The following is a 15,731-nucleotide window of genomic DNA, read 5'->3' as shown; positions in this document are numbered from 1 at the left end:
CCTAAATTCTTATCTTCCCACGTTTTTTTAGCATCTAGGAGTGCATTGTATATTTCCTTAGAAGGCTCTGTTCCCGAAAACACGTAATAACGAGCCCGTACACGTTTGAAAAATTCCATGGCAGAGTAATAGGAATTTCCGTGATGTGGAACATAGGTTAAGTCCATGTAAATAGGTGTCGGTGTCTTCTTTTTACTTGGAGATTCTGTCACTCTGGCTTCTTTGTTTTTATCCTGATTCATTTTATTTTTGTTTGCTACAGATGAGCTGGCAGCATGTTTTTTTGGAGTACTTTTGCCATCCGAAGGTAAAATTGGACTTGGTAATCCGAGTGGTTTACCCCAGGATTCAATTGGATCTTTGGATAATTCGTGTGATTTTGTATTAGCCATTTTTGTATTTTTATCACGATCAGAACTTGATTTCTTCGAGTCTGATCTAAATTCCCTGAGCGTTACCGTTGACTCCTGCGACATTGCAGTTTCTTTACTACCACCAGCCTGACTGTCTTGGTCTAATTCATATTTAGCTGTTATACTAGAAATAACTGTCGAACCACTGATTTTTTTGTGCTCTTCTATAGCTTTTTCAAAATGTTCATCAGCTTCTTTCAAAAACCTAGAAACGGAATCTTCATTTGAATGATCACTTTCTGTTTTAATTTTCTCATGTGTTAAGAAGTCACTAGTCATTTTTTTTATGGAAGTCCCCGTGTCTACAGAATATTGTCCAAAATCACCTGGAAGTTGACCATATACTGACATAGACATGGGATCGTCTTGATCTTGTTGTTGAAGTGGTAATTCAAAACTAAGGTTTGATTTTGGAGAATGGGCTATTTGAGATTTTGTGCTACTTGGACTAGCCTGACCATCCTCATCACTATAATACATGCCACTACTTTCTGTTCCCCACACATGCGTAGCTACTCTTGATTCTCGAGAACTAATGTCTGAAGGTGGAGTAGCCATACCGAGCTGATCTAAATAGTCACTAGTGACAGATGAACTACGCATATCACCTGCCTTAGATGAATATTTGGAAGGAGATTTATCATAATCCCCGGTATCAATTATCTCTTCATATTCTTCTTTAAATTCTGATATCGTTGTTTTTGTTGATTTTGTAGTTTTTGTTACACCGTCACTCCCCTTACTCACAGTTGTTGTTTCTACAGTTACTTTTACTTTCTCAGGACTAATAACTTCTTTTGTAGTCACGACTGTTACTGTTTGATGAATTTCTTTATCACCTTCTTTTATTATTTTATTAAATGTTTCAGTTTCGGTAGTTATTTCACCCACAGGCGAGCGTTTCTTTTTAGGTTCTATTTCTTGGTGTTTTTGTTCAGATGGCATAATATTTAATTCATTAATAATCGGTTTAACATTAACAATCTTTGGGCTTTCTTTGTCTTGGATTGTCGTCTCTACCTCACCTTCTTCTAGCGTAAGATCTTCGAAAACCATCCCTTCTGGTAAATAAACGATTTGCGTACGGACATCTTTGGTAGTCTCTATTGATCCATCTTCTTTTATATTCTCTGTTACAGTTTTTGTAATTGTTCGAACGGCCACCTCATTTGTAGTTTCGTTTTTAAGTTCTTCCTTAGTAATATGAGTTGTAATGTGCTGAGTAATTTTTGATAAATTGTCTGTGATAATATTAGTTTTTTTGTCAACGAAATTCCTTACTTTTCCTGTGACTGTAAAACCATCTAATGCAGCCTGTAAATCATTATGATTAGCCTTCTGAAATTCTGAAATTGTTATTTTAACGTCTTTTGTTGTTTCAACGGATCCATCTGGGTACTCTTCTTCTGTTATTGTTTCAACAGTTGTTCGTAATCGCCGTATATTTTTATCTTGGGAACCCAAAGTTTCTCGCTTAGTTTTAGTAGTTATGGTTCGGTTAATTTTTGCAGAGTCTTTAAGAACTATTTCTTTTTTTACATCTGATTCTTCAGTCGTAGCCTCGACAGTTTCTAAATCACCCTTATGATCTACACATTCTGGTTCATCTGTCGGCAGATTATCAGATGATATATCGGCGACAGATATTTTTTCACTTTTTTTTGTTAAAACAGTGCCATCAGGATAGGCGTCTTCTGTAATAGTTACAACTACAGTTTTAAGTCTTCTATTCATTTTTATGGTATTTTGAAACATTTGATTGGTAGTAGTTACAGTAGTTCTTCTTGTAATTTCAGTTCCTTTGTCAACAACGCGCTCTGAAAATGATTCTGTCTTTATATCTGGCTCTCCAATTATAAAATAACCATGTAAATTTTCTTCGGAAATACTATTTCCATATTCAGCTATTGAAACTTTAACATCTTTAACAACTTCCGTACTTCCATTGGGTAACTCAGTTTCTGTGATTGTTTCTACAGTTGTTTTTATTTTTTTTCTTGCGTCATCTTCAGATGACATTAGTTCTTTTGTTGTAGTAGTTTTAATGATTTGTCGTAGTGATTTTCCATCACGCAAAACATACGCTTCTTTTGTGTCGGTATGAATATCTTTACCCATGTGTTCTAGTCGCTCTAAGTCCTCAACTGTTTGTTCCGTTAAAAGTAAATTGGAGTTTTGCGATGAGTTTAGATAAGATATTTTTAATAAATCTTCTTTTGATTGCATCTTTGTATTTATATCATCGACAAATTTTTCTTCATAAGGTTCGTCAAAAACTGACACTTTTTCACTAGTTTTTGATATAATTGAGCCATCTGGATACTCGTCTTCAGTAACCTCTTTTATGATAGTTTTAGTTTTTTTGAGATTTTGAACTTCATCCAAAAACTCCTCATAAGTTTTAGTTGTAGTTATTTGACGTTTTATTAATACTCCATTTATTTCAATATTTTCACGAGATGTAGTAGTTTCCTCTTTAGGTTGACATAGCAACGTAAAACCCTCGAAGTGTTGTTTATCAGCCTCTGTTAGATAATCCGATATTGAAATGCTAACGTCTTTAGTAACTTCTAAGAATCCACTGGGTAAAGTAGATTCTGTCACAGTTTCAATAGTTCTCTTTAATTTCCTCTGGCTTTTGTCAAGTTTAGATAATACCTCACTGGTTGTTGTGGTAGTGACAAGCTGTTTTATATTTTCACCGTTAACTACACAAGTTCTTTCCTGTTTTTCCACATTTACTTGTCTATCTTCTAAGCATGTAAAATCTTTAAGTTCATTACTATTATCAACTTCAGATACACATAAATCTGTTAAAGATATGCTTGTATTAACTTTCGTGTTTGATGAACCATCAGGATATTGATCAGTGGTGCTTACTATTGTAACTGTTTTTAACTTTTTAAGATTGTTATATTGATCCGCATATTTTGTTTTGATAGTTTTTATGGATGTAATGCGTTTAATTAAAATATTTTCATCTTGAATTTCTTCAGCGGACGTGGTAATGCTTTCTTCCGGAATTTCAAAAACTTTCAAATTGCTCAAAATATTATCAATATTACTTGTTACATCTGTCAGAATTTCTTCAGTTTTAACTTCGACCATTTTCTGTTCATCTTTACAACCATCCGGTTTTTCTTTTGTAACATTAGTTTCAACTGTTGTTTTCGAAACTTTTTTGTTATCTTCAGATTCGAATATTTCTTTTTTTGTTACCGTCGTAACAGTCTCTATTATATCAATCCCATTATCCTGTATAACTCGTTTACTAACATCAGTATTAATTGTTACATCTTCACTATCATCATTTGAAATTTTAGCAGGTGCAGTTAATTTAACAGGTAAATTTACTAAATTATCATCATCGAAAACATTACTTCTTTTTATATGGCCGTTAGCTACCATTTTAATGTCATTTATGCCATCAACATCCATATGTGAAGTAGATTTTAGAGTTGAAGAACATTCGGATAACACTGTTTGGGTATCTTTGGTTGTTGTTGTTGATCCATCAGAACTTTTACATAATGTTGTAGTTTCTATTGTCGTTTTAACATTTTGTGGAGTCCCATCTTCTTTTGAAATAACTTCCTTTGTTGTTACTGTTGTGATAGTTTGGGTTACCACATTTTCACCTTCTTTAATGACCTTAGTTACAGTGTCGGTCTCCGTTTTGATTTTTCCTACAGTTTGAGTTAAAGCCTGTAAATCTAAGCTTTTGGTTATATCAGAACTCTTAGCACTTTTTGGAACCTTTTCAGTTGAAGTAGATATTCTTTGGGTAAGTACATCTTCACCCACGTGAACTGTTTTTGTGATAGTTTCGTCACTTCCGTCTGATCTATCATAAGATATTTCACTTTGAACACCTTCACTTACTTTGACGTCGTGAAAAGCTCCTAAAGTTTTAGGCAACGGACTCACAGGCACTGTAGGTGGTGTTGAAACTCTGTCGAATGAATGAACAGCCAGTGATTCAGTGCTTTCTGTTTTAATACCTTGCTGTATACTTTCGTCGCCAAAAGCTTTTTGAATGGATTCAATAAGTTGCGCTGATTTATCTAAAGTAGGTAATTTAGTTTCAAAATTTTTCGTAAAGTTTTGTTCATTTATACCTTTAGAATAACATTTATCTTCAGTAATTTCTTTATAGATAGTACCAACTGTCTTTTCTTTCTCTGTACTTTCAAAACTATATTTTTCTTCCAAGCTTACTTCTTTAGAAACATCTTCAGAACTACTGAATGATTTTGATCGTTCAGTAAAAAGACTTGAGGATGAGTTAATAGTTCTTATATTCTTATCTAATAAGTCGCTATGTCCATTGTGATGAATATCTTTCTTACTTAACATTCTATCTACAACATTGAAGGAAGACGTTTCAAAAATTTCATTAGAATCATATCTGTATTTCTCCAACTCCTCTTTTATTGAATAAGCTTTTTTAGTACACGAAGTAGTTTCCAAAACATCACTACTTAAATTCATATTTTTGTTTTCTTCAACTCCCGTAATAGTTTTGTTAACATCCTTTTCGATTACTACATCATTTTTCAAAAAGATATCTGTGACAGAACATGATTCCATTTCTAAAGGAGAACCCCTGAGTTTCTCTTGAATAGGGCCAACTGACTTTTCAAGATCTTTAGGCAGCTTTGCATCTTTTTCGGTGAGATATCCCTTAGTCAAAGAAGCATCTTTGACACGGCTTGGTTTTTTTTCTAAAGCAATTTTAGGTTCTTCGTCCTGAATAGGGCTAGCGGCCATGTCTGGAATTTCTTTAGGCGGGCTTACATCCTTTCCTATGACATCTTTCTTTGTCGAAGAAACATCTTTGACAGGGCTTGGTTCGTTTTCTAAAGAAAGACTTGGTTCTTTGTCCTTGACAGGAATATCAGCCTTTTCTGTAATTTCTTTAGGCGGGCTTACATCTTTATCTATGACATCGTCTTTGGTCATAGAAATATCTCTAACCGGACTTGTTTCTTTTTCTGAAACAGGAGTCGCCTCTTTGTCTTTGACAGGGCTAGTCGATTTTGCAGTAATTTCTTTAGGCGGGCTTACATCCTTTTCGACGATATCTTTCTTCGTCATAGAAACATCTATGACAGGGCTTGGTTCTTTTTCTAGAGTAGGACTTGGTTCTTTGTCCAGGATAAGACTTACATCCTTTTCTAAAGCAGGACTTGGAACTTTGTCCAGAATGGGACTAGTTGCCTTTTCTGGAAATTCTTCTGCTGGGCTAACATCCTTTTCGAGGATAGCTTTCTTTGTCAAAGGAACATACTTGACAGGGCTTGGTTCTTTGTCTAAAGCTGATTTTTGTTCTTTGTCCTGGATAGGAATAACTGCCTTTTCTGGAATTTCTTTAGGCGGGCTTACATCCTTTTCGAGGATAGCTTTCTTTGGCAAAGAAACGTCTTTGACAGGGCTTGGTACTATATCTAAAGCAGGGCTTGGTACTTTGTCTAAAGCAGGGCTTGGTACTTTGTCTAAAGCAGGGCTTGGTAATTTGTCTAAAGCTGGACTTGGTGCTTTGTCCTGGATGGGACTAGCTGCCTTTTCTGTAATTTCATCAGCTAGGCTTACATCATTTTCAAGGATAGCTTTCTTTGGCAAAGAAATGTCTTTGACAGGCCTTGGTACTTTGTCTAAAGCAGGACTTGGTGCTATGTCCTGGATGACACTAGCTGCCTTTTCTGGAATTTCTTCAGCTGGGCTTACATCCTTTTCGAGGATAGCTTTGTCTAAAGCTGGTTTTTGTTCTTTGTCCTGGATAGGACTTGCTGCCTTTTCTAGACTTTCTTCAGCCGGGCTTACGTCCTTTTCTAAATGAGGACTTGGTACTTTGTCCTGGATAGGAATAACTGCCTTTTCTGGAATTTCTTTAGACGGGCTTACATCCTTTTCGAGGATATCTTTCTTTGGCAAAGAAACATCTTTGACAGGGCTAGGTTCTTTGTCTAAAGCTGGTTTTTGTTCTTTGTCCTGGATAGGACTTGTTGCCTTTTCTAGAATTTCTTCAGCCGGGCTTACGTCCTTTTCGAGGATAGCTTTGTCTAAAGCTGGTTTTTGTTCTTTGTCCTGGATAGGACTTGCTGCCTTTTCTAGACTTTCTTCAGCCGGGCTTACGTCCTTTTCTAAATGAGGACTTGGTACTTTGTCCTGGATAGGAATAACTGCCTTTTCTGGAATTTCTTTAGACGGGCTTACATCCTTTTCGAGGATATCTTTCTTTGGCAAAGAAACATCTTTGACAGGGCTAGGTTCTTTGTCTAAAGCTGGTTTTTGTTCTTTGTCCTGGATAGGACTTGTTGCCTTTTCTAGAATTTCTTCAGCCGGGCTTACGTCCTTTTCTAAAGCAGGACTTGGTACTTTGTCCTGGATAGGAATAACTGCCTTTTCTGGAATTTCTTCAGCCGGGCTTACGTCCTTTTCTAAACCAGGTCTTGGTATTTTTTCCTGAATGGGACTAGCGGCCTTTTCTGAAATTTCTTTAGGCGGGCTTACATCCTTTTCGAGGAAATCTTTCTTTGGCAAAGAAACATCTTTGACAGGGCTTGGTTCCTTGTCTAAAGCTGGTTTCTGTTCTTTCTCCTGGATAGGACTTGCTGCTTTTTCTAGAATTTCTTCAGCCGGGCTTACGTCCTTTTCTAAAGCAGGACTTGAAACTTTGTCCAGAATGGGACTAGCGGCCTTTTCTGGAATTTTTTTAGGCGGGCATACATCCTTTTCGATGATATCTTTCTTTGGCAAAGAAACATCTTTGACAGGGCTTGGTTCTTTGTCTAAAGCTGGTTTATGTTCTTTGTCCTGGATAGGACTTGCTGCCTTTTCAAGAATTTCTTCAGCCGGGCTTACGTCCTTTTCTAAAGCAGGACTTGGTACTTTGTCCTGAATGGGACTAGCGGCCTTTTCTGGAATTTCTTTAAGCGGGCTTACATCTTTTTCTATGACTTCTTTCTTTGTCAAAGAAATGTCTTTGACAGGGCTTGGTTCTTTTTCTAAAGCAGGACTTGGAACTTTGTCCAGAATGGGACTAGCGGCCTTTTCTGGAATTTCTTTAGGCGGGCTTACATCCTTTTCGATGATATCTTTCTTTGGCAAATAAACATCTTTGACAGTGCTTGGTTCTTTGTCTAAAGCTGGTTTTTGTTCTTTGTCCTGGATAGGAGAAGCTGCCTTTTCTGGAATTTCTTCAGCCGGGCTTACGTCCTTTTCTAAAGCAGGACTTGTAACTTTGTCCTGGATGGGACTAGCGGCCTTATCTGGAATTTCTTTAAGCGGGCTTACATCCTTTTGGATGATATCTTTCTTTGGCAAAGAAACATCTTTGACAGGGCTTGGTTCTTTGTCTAAAGCTGGTTTTTGTTCTTTGTCCTGGATAGGAGAAGCTGCCTTTACTAGAATTTCTTCAGCCGGGCTTACGTCCTTTTCTACAGCAGGTCTTGCAACTTTGTCCTGAATGGGACTAGCGGCCTTTTCTGGAATTTCTTTAGGCGGGCTTACATCCTTTTCGAGGATATCTTCCTTTGCCAATGAAACATCTTTGACAGGGCTCGGTTCTTTGTCTAAAGCTGGTTTTTGTTCTTTGTCCTGGATAGGACTAGCTGCTTTTTCTGGAATTTCTTTAGGCGGGCTTACATCCTTTTCGAGGATATCTTTCTTTGGCAAAGAAACATCTTTGACAGGGCTTGGTTCTTTGTCTAAAGCTGGTTTTTGTTCTTTGTCCTGGATAGGAGAAGCTGCCTTTTCTAGAATTTCTTCAGCCGGGCTTACATCCTTTTCGAAAGCAGGACTTGGTACTTTGTCCTGAATGGGACTAGCAACCTTTTCTGGAATTTCTTTAGGCGGGCTTACATCCTTTTCGAGGATATCTTCCTTTGCCAATGAAAAATCTTTGACAGGGCTCGGTTCTTTGTCTAAAGCTGGTTTTTGTTCTTTGTCCTGGATAGGACTAGCTGCCTTTTCTGGAATTTCTTTAGGCGGGCTTACATCCTTTTCGAGGATATCTTTCTTTGGCAAAGAAACATCTTTGACAGGGCTTGGTTCTTTGTCTAAAGCTGGTTTTTGTTCTTTGTCCTGGATAGGAGAAGCTGCCTTTTCTAGAATTTCTTCAGCCGGGCTTACATCCTTTTCGAAAGCAGGACTTGGTACTTTGTCCTGAATGGGACTAGCAACCTTTTCTGGAATTTCTTTAGGCGGGCTTACATCCTGTTCGAGGATATCTTTCTTTGGCAATGAAACATCTTTGACAGGGCTCGATTCTTTGTCTAAAGCTGGTTTTTGTTCTTTGTCCTCGATAGGACTAGCTGCCTTTTCTGGAATTTCTTTAGGCGGGCTTACATCCTTTTCGAGGATATCTTTCTTTGGCAAAGAAACATCTTTGACAGGGCTTGGTTCTTTGTCTAAAGCTGGTTTTTGTTCTTTGTCCTGGATAGGAGAAGATGCCTTTTCTAGAATTTCTTCAGCCTGGCTTACATCCTTTTCGAAAGCAGGACTTGGTACTTTGTCTTGAATGGGACTAGCGGCCTTTTCTGGAATTTCTTTAGGCGGGCTTACATCCTTTTCGATGATATCTTTCTTTGGCAAAGAAACATCTTTGACAGAGCTTGGTTCTTTGTCTAAAGCTGGTTTTTGTTCCTTGTCCTTGATAGGACTTGCTGCCTTTTCTGGAATTTCTTCAGCCGGGCTTACGTCCTTTTCTAAAGCAGGACTTGCAACTTTGTCCTGAATGGGACTAGCGGCCTTTTCTGGAATTTCTTTAGGCGGGCTTACATCCTTTTCGAGGATATCTTCCTTTGCCAATGAAACATCTTTGACAGGGCTCGGTTCTTTGTCTAAAGCTGGTTTTTGTTCTTTGTCCTGGATAGGACTAGCTGCCTTTTCTGGAATTTCTTTAGGCGGGCTTACATCCTTTTCGAGGATATCTTTCTTTGGCAAAGAAACATCTTTGACAGGGCTTGGTTCTTTGTCTAAAGCTGGTTTTTGTTCTTTGTCCTGGATAGGAGAAGCTGCCTTTTCTAGAATTTCTTCAGCCGGGCTTACATCCTTTTCGAAAGCAGGACTTGGTACTTTGTCCTGAATGGGACTAGCAACCTTTTCTGGAATTTCTTTAGGCGGGCTTACATCCTTTTCGAGGATATCTTCCTTTGGCAATGAAACATCTTTGACAGGGCTTGGTTCTTTGTCTAAAGCTGGTTTATGTTCTTTGTCCTGGATAGGACTTGCTGCCTTTTCAAGAATTTCTTCAGCCGGGCTTACGTCCTTTTCTAAAGCAGGACTTGGTACTTTGTCCTGAATGGGACTAGCGGCCTTTTCTGGAATTTCTTTAAGCGGGCTTACATCTTTTTCTATGACTTCTTTCTTTGTCAAAGAAATGTCTTTGACAGGGCTTGGTTCTTTTTCTAAAGCTGGACTTGGAACTTTGTCCAGAATGGGACTAGCGGCCTTTTCTGGAATTTCTTTAGGCGGGCTTACATCCTTTTCGATGATATCTTTCTTTGGCAAAGAAACATCTTTGACAGGGCTTGGTTCTTTGTCTAAAGCTGGTTTATGTTCTTTGTCCTGGATAGGACTTGCTGCCTTTTCAAGAATTTCATCAGCCGGGCTTACGTCCTTTTCTAAAGCAGGACTTGGTACTTTGTCCTGAATGGGACTAGCGGACTTTTCTGGAATTTCTTTAAGCGGGCTTACATCTTTTTCTATGACTTCTTTCTTTGTCAAAGAAATGTCTTTGACAGGGCTTGGTTCTTTTTCTAAAGCAGGACTTGGAACTTTGTCCAGAATGGGACTAGCGGCCTTTTCTGGAATTTCTTTAGGCGGGCTTACATCCTTTTCGATGATATCTTTCTTTGGCAAATAAACATCTTTGACAGTGCTTGGTTCTTTGTCTAAAGCTGGTTTTTGTTCTTTGTCCTGGATAGGAGAAGCTGCCTTTTCTGGAATTTCTTCAGCCGGGCTTACGTCCTTTTCTAAAGCAGGACTTGTAACTTTGTCCTGGATGGGACTAGCGGCCTTATCTGGAATTTCTTTAAGCGGGCTTACATCCTTTTGGATGATATCTTTCTTTGGCAAAGAAACATCTGTGACAGGGCTTGTTTCTTTGTCTAAAGCTGGTTTTTGTTCTTTGTCCTGGATAGGACTAGCGGCCTTTTCTGGAATTTCTTCAGCAAGGCCTACATATTTTTCTATGACTTCTTTCTTCGGCAAAGAAACATCTTTGACAGGGCTTGGTTCTTTGTCTAAAGCTGGTTTTTGTTCTTTGTCCTGGATAGGAGAAGCTGCCTTTACTAGAATTTCTTCAGCCGGGCTTACGTCCTTTTCTACAGCAGGTCTTGGTATTTTGTCTTGAATGGGACTAGCAACCTTTTCTGGAATTTCTTTAGGCGGGCTTACATCCTTTTCGAGGATATCTTTCTTTGGCAAAGAAACATCTTTGACAGGGCTTGGTTCTTTGTCTAAAGCTGGTTTTTGTTCTTTGTCCTGGATAGGACAAGCTGCCTTTTCTAGAATTTCTTCAGCCGGGCTTACATCCTTTTCGAAAGCAGGACTTGGTACTTTGTCCTGAATGGGACTAGCAACCTTTTCTGGAATTTCTTTAGGCGGGCTTACATCCTTTTCGAGGATATCTTCCTTTGGCAATGAAACATCTTTGACAGGGCTCGATTCTTTGTCTAAAGCTGGTTTTTGTTCTTTGTCCTGGATAGGACTAGCTGCCTTTTCTGGAATTTCTTTAGGCGGACTTACATCCTTTTCGAGGATATCTTTCTTTGGCAAAGAAACATCTTTGTCAGGGCTTGGTTCTTTGTCTAAAGCTGGTTTTTGTTCTTTGTCCTGGATAGGAGAAGCTGCCTTTTCTAGAATTTCTTCAGCCGGGCTTACATCCTTTTCGAAAGCAGGACTTGGTACTTTGTCCTGAATGGGACTAGCAACCTTTTCTGGAATTTCTTTAGGCGGGCTTACATCCTTTTCGAGGATATCTTCCATTGCCAATGAAACATCTTTGACAGGGCTCGGTTCTTTGTCTAAAGCTGGTTTTTGTTCTTTGTCCTGGATAGGACTAGCTGCCTTTTCTGGAATTTCTATAGGCGGGCTTACATCCTTTTCGAGGATATCTTTCTTTGGCAAAGAAACATCTTTGACAGGGCTTGGTTCTTTGTCTAAAGCTGGTTTTTGTTCTTTGTCCTGGATAGGAGAAGCTGCCTTTTCTAGAATTTCTTCAGCCGGGCTTACATCCTTTTCGAAAGCAGGACTTGGTACTTTGTCCTGAATGGGACTAGCAACCTTTTCTGGAATTTCTTTAGGCGGGCTTACATCCTTTTCGAGGATATCTTCCTTTGGCAATGAAACATCTTTGACAGGGCTCGATTCTTTGTCTAAAGCTGGTTTTTGTTCTTTGTCCTGGATAGGACTAGCTGCCTTTTCTGGAATTTCTTTAGGCGGGCTTACATCCTTTTCGATGATATCTTTCTTTGGCAAAGAAACATCTTTGACAGGGCTTGGTTCTTTGTCTAAAGCTGGTTTTTGTTCTTTGTCCTGGATAGGACTAGCTGCCTTTTCTGGAATTTCTTTAGGCGGGCTTACATCCTTTTCGAGGATATCTTCCTTTGCCAATAAAACATCTTTGACAGGGCTCGGTTCTTTGTCTAAAGCTGGTTTTTGTTCTTTGTCCTGGATAGGACTAGCTGCCTTTTCTGGAATTTCTTTAGGCGGGCTTACATCCTTTTCGAGGATATCTTTCTTTGGCAAAGAAACATCTTTGACAGGGCTTGGTTCTTTGTCTAAAGCTGGTTTTTGTTCTTTGTCCTGGATAGGACTAGCTGCCTTTTCTGGAATTTCTTTAGGCGGGCTTACATCCTTTTCGAGGATATCTTTCTTTGGCAAAGAAACATCTTTGACAGGGCTTGGTTCTTTGTCTAAAGCTGGTTTTTGTTCTTTGTCCTGGATAGGACTAGCTGCCTTTTCTGGAATTTCTTTAGGCGGGCTTACATCCTTTTCGAGGATATCTTTCTTTGGCAAAGAAACATCTTTGACAGGGCTTGGTTCTTTGTCTAAAGCTGGTTTTTGTTCTTTGTCATGGATAGGAGAAGCTGCCTTTTCTAGAATTTCTTCAGCCGGGCTTACATCCTTTTCGAAAGCAGGACTTGGTACTTTGTCCTGAATGGGACTAGCAACCTTTTCTGGAATTTCTTTAGGCGGGCTTACATCCTTTTCGAGGATAACTTTCTTTGGCAATGAAACATCTTTGACAGGGCTCGATTCTTTGTCTAAAGCTGGTTTTTGTTCTTTGTCCTGGATAGGACTAGCTGCCTTTTCTGGAATTTCTTTAGGCGGGCTTACATCCTTTTCGAGGATATCTTTCTTTGGCAAAGAAACCACTTTGACAGGGCTTGGTTCTTTGTCTAAAGCTGGTTTTTGTTCTTTGTCCTGGATAGGAGAAGATGCCTTTTCTAGAATTTCTTCAGCCTGGCTTACATCCTTTTCGAAAGCAGGACTTGGTACTTTGTCCTGAATGGGACTAGCGGCCTTTTCTGGAATTTCTTTAGGCGGGCTTACATCCTTTTCGATGATATCTTTCTTTGGCAAAGAAACATCTTTGACAGAGCTTGGTTCTTTGTCTAAAGCTGGTTTTTGTTCTTTGTCCTTGATAGGACTAGCTGCCTTTTCTGGAATTTCTTCAGCCGGGCTTACGTCCTTTTCTAAAGCAGGACTTGCAACTTTGTCCTGAATGGGACTAGCGGCCTTTTCTGGAATTTCTTTAGGCGGGCTTACATCCTTTTCGAGGATATCTTCCTTTGCCAATGAAACATCTTTGACAGGGCTCGGTTCTTTGTCTAAAGCTGGTTTTTGTTCTTTGTCCTGGATAGGACTAGCTGCCTTTTCTGGAATTTCTTTAGGCGGGCTTACATCCTTTTCGAGGATATCTTTCTTTGGCAAAGAAACATCTTTGACAGGGCTTGGTTCTTTGTATACAGCTGGTTTTTGTTCTTTGTCCTGGATAGGAGAAGCTGCCTTTTCTAGAATTTCTTCAGCCGGGCTTACATCCTTTTCGAAAGCAGGACTTGGTACTTTGTCCTGAATGGGACTAGCAACCTTTTCTGGAATTTCTTTAGGCGGGCTTACATCCTTTTCGAGGATATCTTCCTTTGCCAATGAAACATCTTTGACAGGGCTCGGTTCTTTGTCTAAAGCTGGTTTTTGTTCTTTGTCCTGGATAGGACTAGCTGCCTTTTCTGGAATTTCTTTAGGCGGGCTTACATCCTTTTCGAGGATATCTTTCTTTGGCAAAGAAACATCTTTGACAGGGCTTGGTTCTTTGTCTAAAGCTGGTTTTTGTTCTTTGTCCTGGATAGGACTAGCAACCTTTTCTGGAATTTCTTTAGGCGGGCTTACATCCTTTTCGAGGATATCTTCCTTTGGCAATGAAACATCTTTGACAGGGCTCGATTCTTTGTCTAAAGCTGGTTTTTGTTCTTTGTCCTGGATAGGACTAGCTGCCTTTTCTGGAATTTCTTTAGGCGGGCTAACATCCTTTTCGAGGATATCTTTCTTTGGCAAAGAAACATCTTTGACAGGGCTTGTTTCTTTGTCTGAAGCTGGTTTTTGTTCTTTGTCCTGGATAGGACTAGCTGCCTTTTCTGGAATTTCCTTAGCCGGGCTTACGTCCTTTACTAAAGCAGGACTTGCAACTTTGTCCTGAATGGGACTAGCGGCCTTTTCTGGAATTTCTTTAGGCGGGCTTACATCCTTTTCGATGATATCTTTCTTTGGCAAATAAACATCTTTGACAGGGCTTGGTTCTTTGTCTAAAGCTGGTTTTTGTTCTTTGTCCTGGATAGGAGAAGCTGCCTTTTCTAGAATTTCTTCAGCCGGGCTTACATCCTTTTCGAAAGCAGGACTTGGTACTTTGTCCTGAATGGGACTAGCAACCTTTTCTGGAATTTCTTTAGGCGGGCTTACATCCTTTTCGAGGATATCTTTCTTTGGCAATGAAACATCTTTGACAGGGCTCGATTCTTTGTCTAAAGCTGGTTTTTGTTCTTTGTCCTGGATAGGACTAGCTGCCTTTTCTGGAATTTCTTTAGGCGGGCTTACATCCTTTTCGAGGATATATTCCTTTGGCAATGAAACATCTTTGACAGGGCTCGGTTCTTTGTCTAAAGCTGGTTTTTGTTCTTTGTCCTGGATAGGAGAAGATGCCTTTTCTAGAATTTCTTCAGCCTGGCTTACATCCTTTTCGAATGCAGGACTTGGTACTTTGTCCATAATGGGACTAGCGGCCTTTTCTGGAATTTCTTTAGGCGGGCTTACATCCTTTTCGATGATATCTTTCTTTGGCAAAGAAACATCTTTGACAGGGCTTGGTTCTTTGTCTAAAGCTGGTTTTTGTTCTTTGTCCTGGATAGGAGAAGCTGCCTTTTCTAGAATTTCTTCAGCCGGGCTTACGTCCTTTTCTAAAGCAGGACTTTTAACTTTGTCCTGAATGGGACTAGCGGCCTTTTCTGGAATTTCTTTAGGCGGGCTTACATCCTTTTCGAGGATATCTTCCTTTGGCAATGAAACATCTTTGACAGGGCTTGGTTCTTTGTCTAAAGCTGGTTTTTGTTCTTTGTCCTGGATAGGACTAGCTGCCTTTTCTGGAATTTCTTTAGGCGGGCTTACATCCTTTTCGAGGATATCTTTCTTTGGCAAAGAAACATCTTTGACAGGGCTTGGTTCTTTGTCTAAAGCTGGTTTTTGTTCTTTGTCCTGGATAGGAGAAGCTGCCTTTTCTAGAATTTCTTCAGCCGGGCTTACGTCCTTTTCTAAAGCAGGACTTGTAACTTTGTCCTGAATGGGACTAGCAACCTTTTCTGGAATTTCTTTAGGCGGGCTTACATCCTTTTCGAGGATATCTTCCTTTGGCAATGAAACATCTTTGACAGGGCTCGGTTCTTTGTCTAAAGCTGGTTTTTGTTCTTTGTCCTGGATAGGACTAGCTGCCTTTTCTGAAATTTCTTCAGCCGGGCTTACGTCCTTTTCTAAAGCAGGACTTGCAACTTTGTCCTGAATGGGACTAGCGGCCTTTTCTGGAATTTCTTTAGGCGGGCTTACATCCTTTTCGAGGATATCTTCCTTTGCCAATGAAACATCTTTGACAGGGCTCGGTTCTTTGTCTAAAGCTGGTTTTTGTTCTTTGTCCTGGATAGGACTAGCTGCCTTTTCTGGAATTTCTTTAGGCGGGCTTACATCCTTTTCGAGGATATCTTTCTTTGGCAAAGAAACATCTTTGACAGGGCTTGGTTCTTTGTCTAAAGCTGGTTTTTGTTCTTT

General features: G+C 39.4%; 1 protein-coding gene across 1 annotated transcript in view; it reads right to left on the bottom strand.

Moving 5' to 3' along the window:
* LOC123707811 (microtubule-associated protein futsch-like) overlaps positions 1 to 15,731 on the bottom strand; it is a 108,582-nt gene that overhangs the window by 3,358 nt on the left and 89,493 nt on the right. The window contains exons 28-32 of the mRNA XM_045658159.1: positions 14,571 to 15,071; positions 13,983 to 14,414; positions 9,327 to 11,105; positions 9,077 to 9,146; positions 2 to 7,963 (exon numbers count right to left, since the gene is read on the bottom strand). Coding sequence (XP_045514115.1) covers positions 2 to 7,963; positions 9,077 to 9,146; positions 9,327 to 11,105; positions 13,983 to 14,414; positions 14,571 to 15,071 — 10,744 coding nt within the window. The remainder of the gene's footprint in view (position 1; positions 7,964 to 9,076; positions 9,147 to 9,326; positions 11,106 to 13,982; positions 14,415 to 14,570; positions 15,072 to 15,731) is intronic.

The sequence above is a fragment of the Pieris brassicae genome, chromosome 3, assembly GCF_905147105.1.
Source record: "Pieris brassicae chromosome 3, ilPieBrab1.1, whole genome shotgun sequence".
Taxonomy (NCBI): Eukaryota; Metazoa; Arthropoda; class Insecta; order Lepidoptera; family Pieridae; genus Pieris; species Pieris brassicae.
Note: the sequence above shows the minus strand (reverse complement) of the source record. Positions and strands in the feature narration are given on the sequence as shown.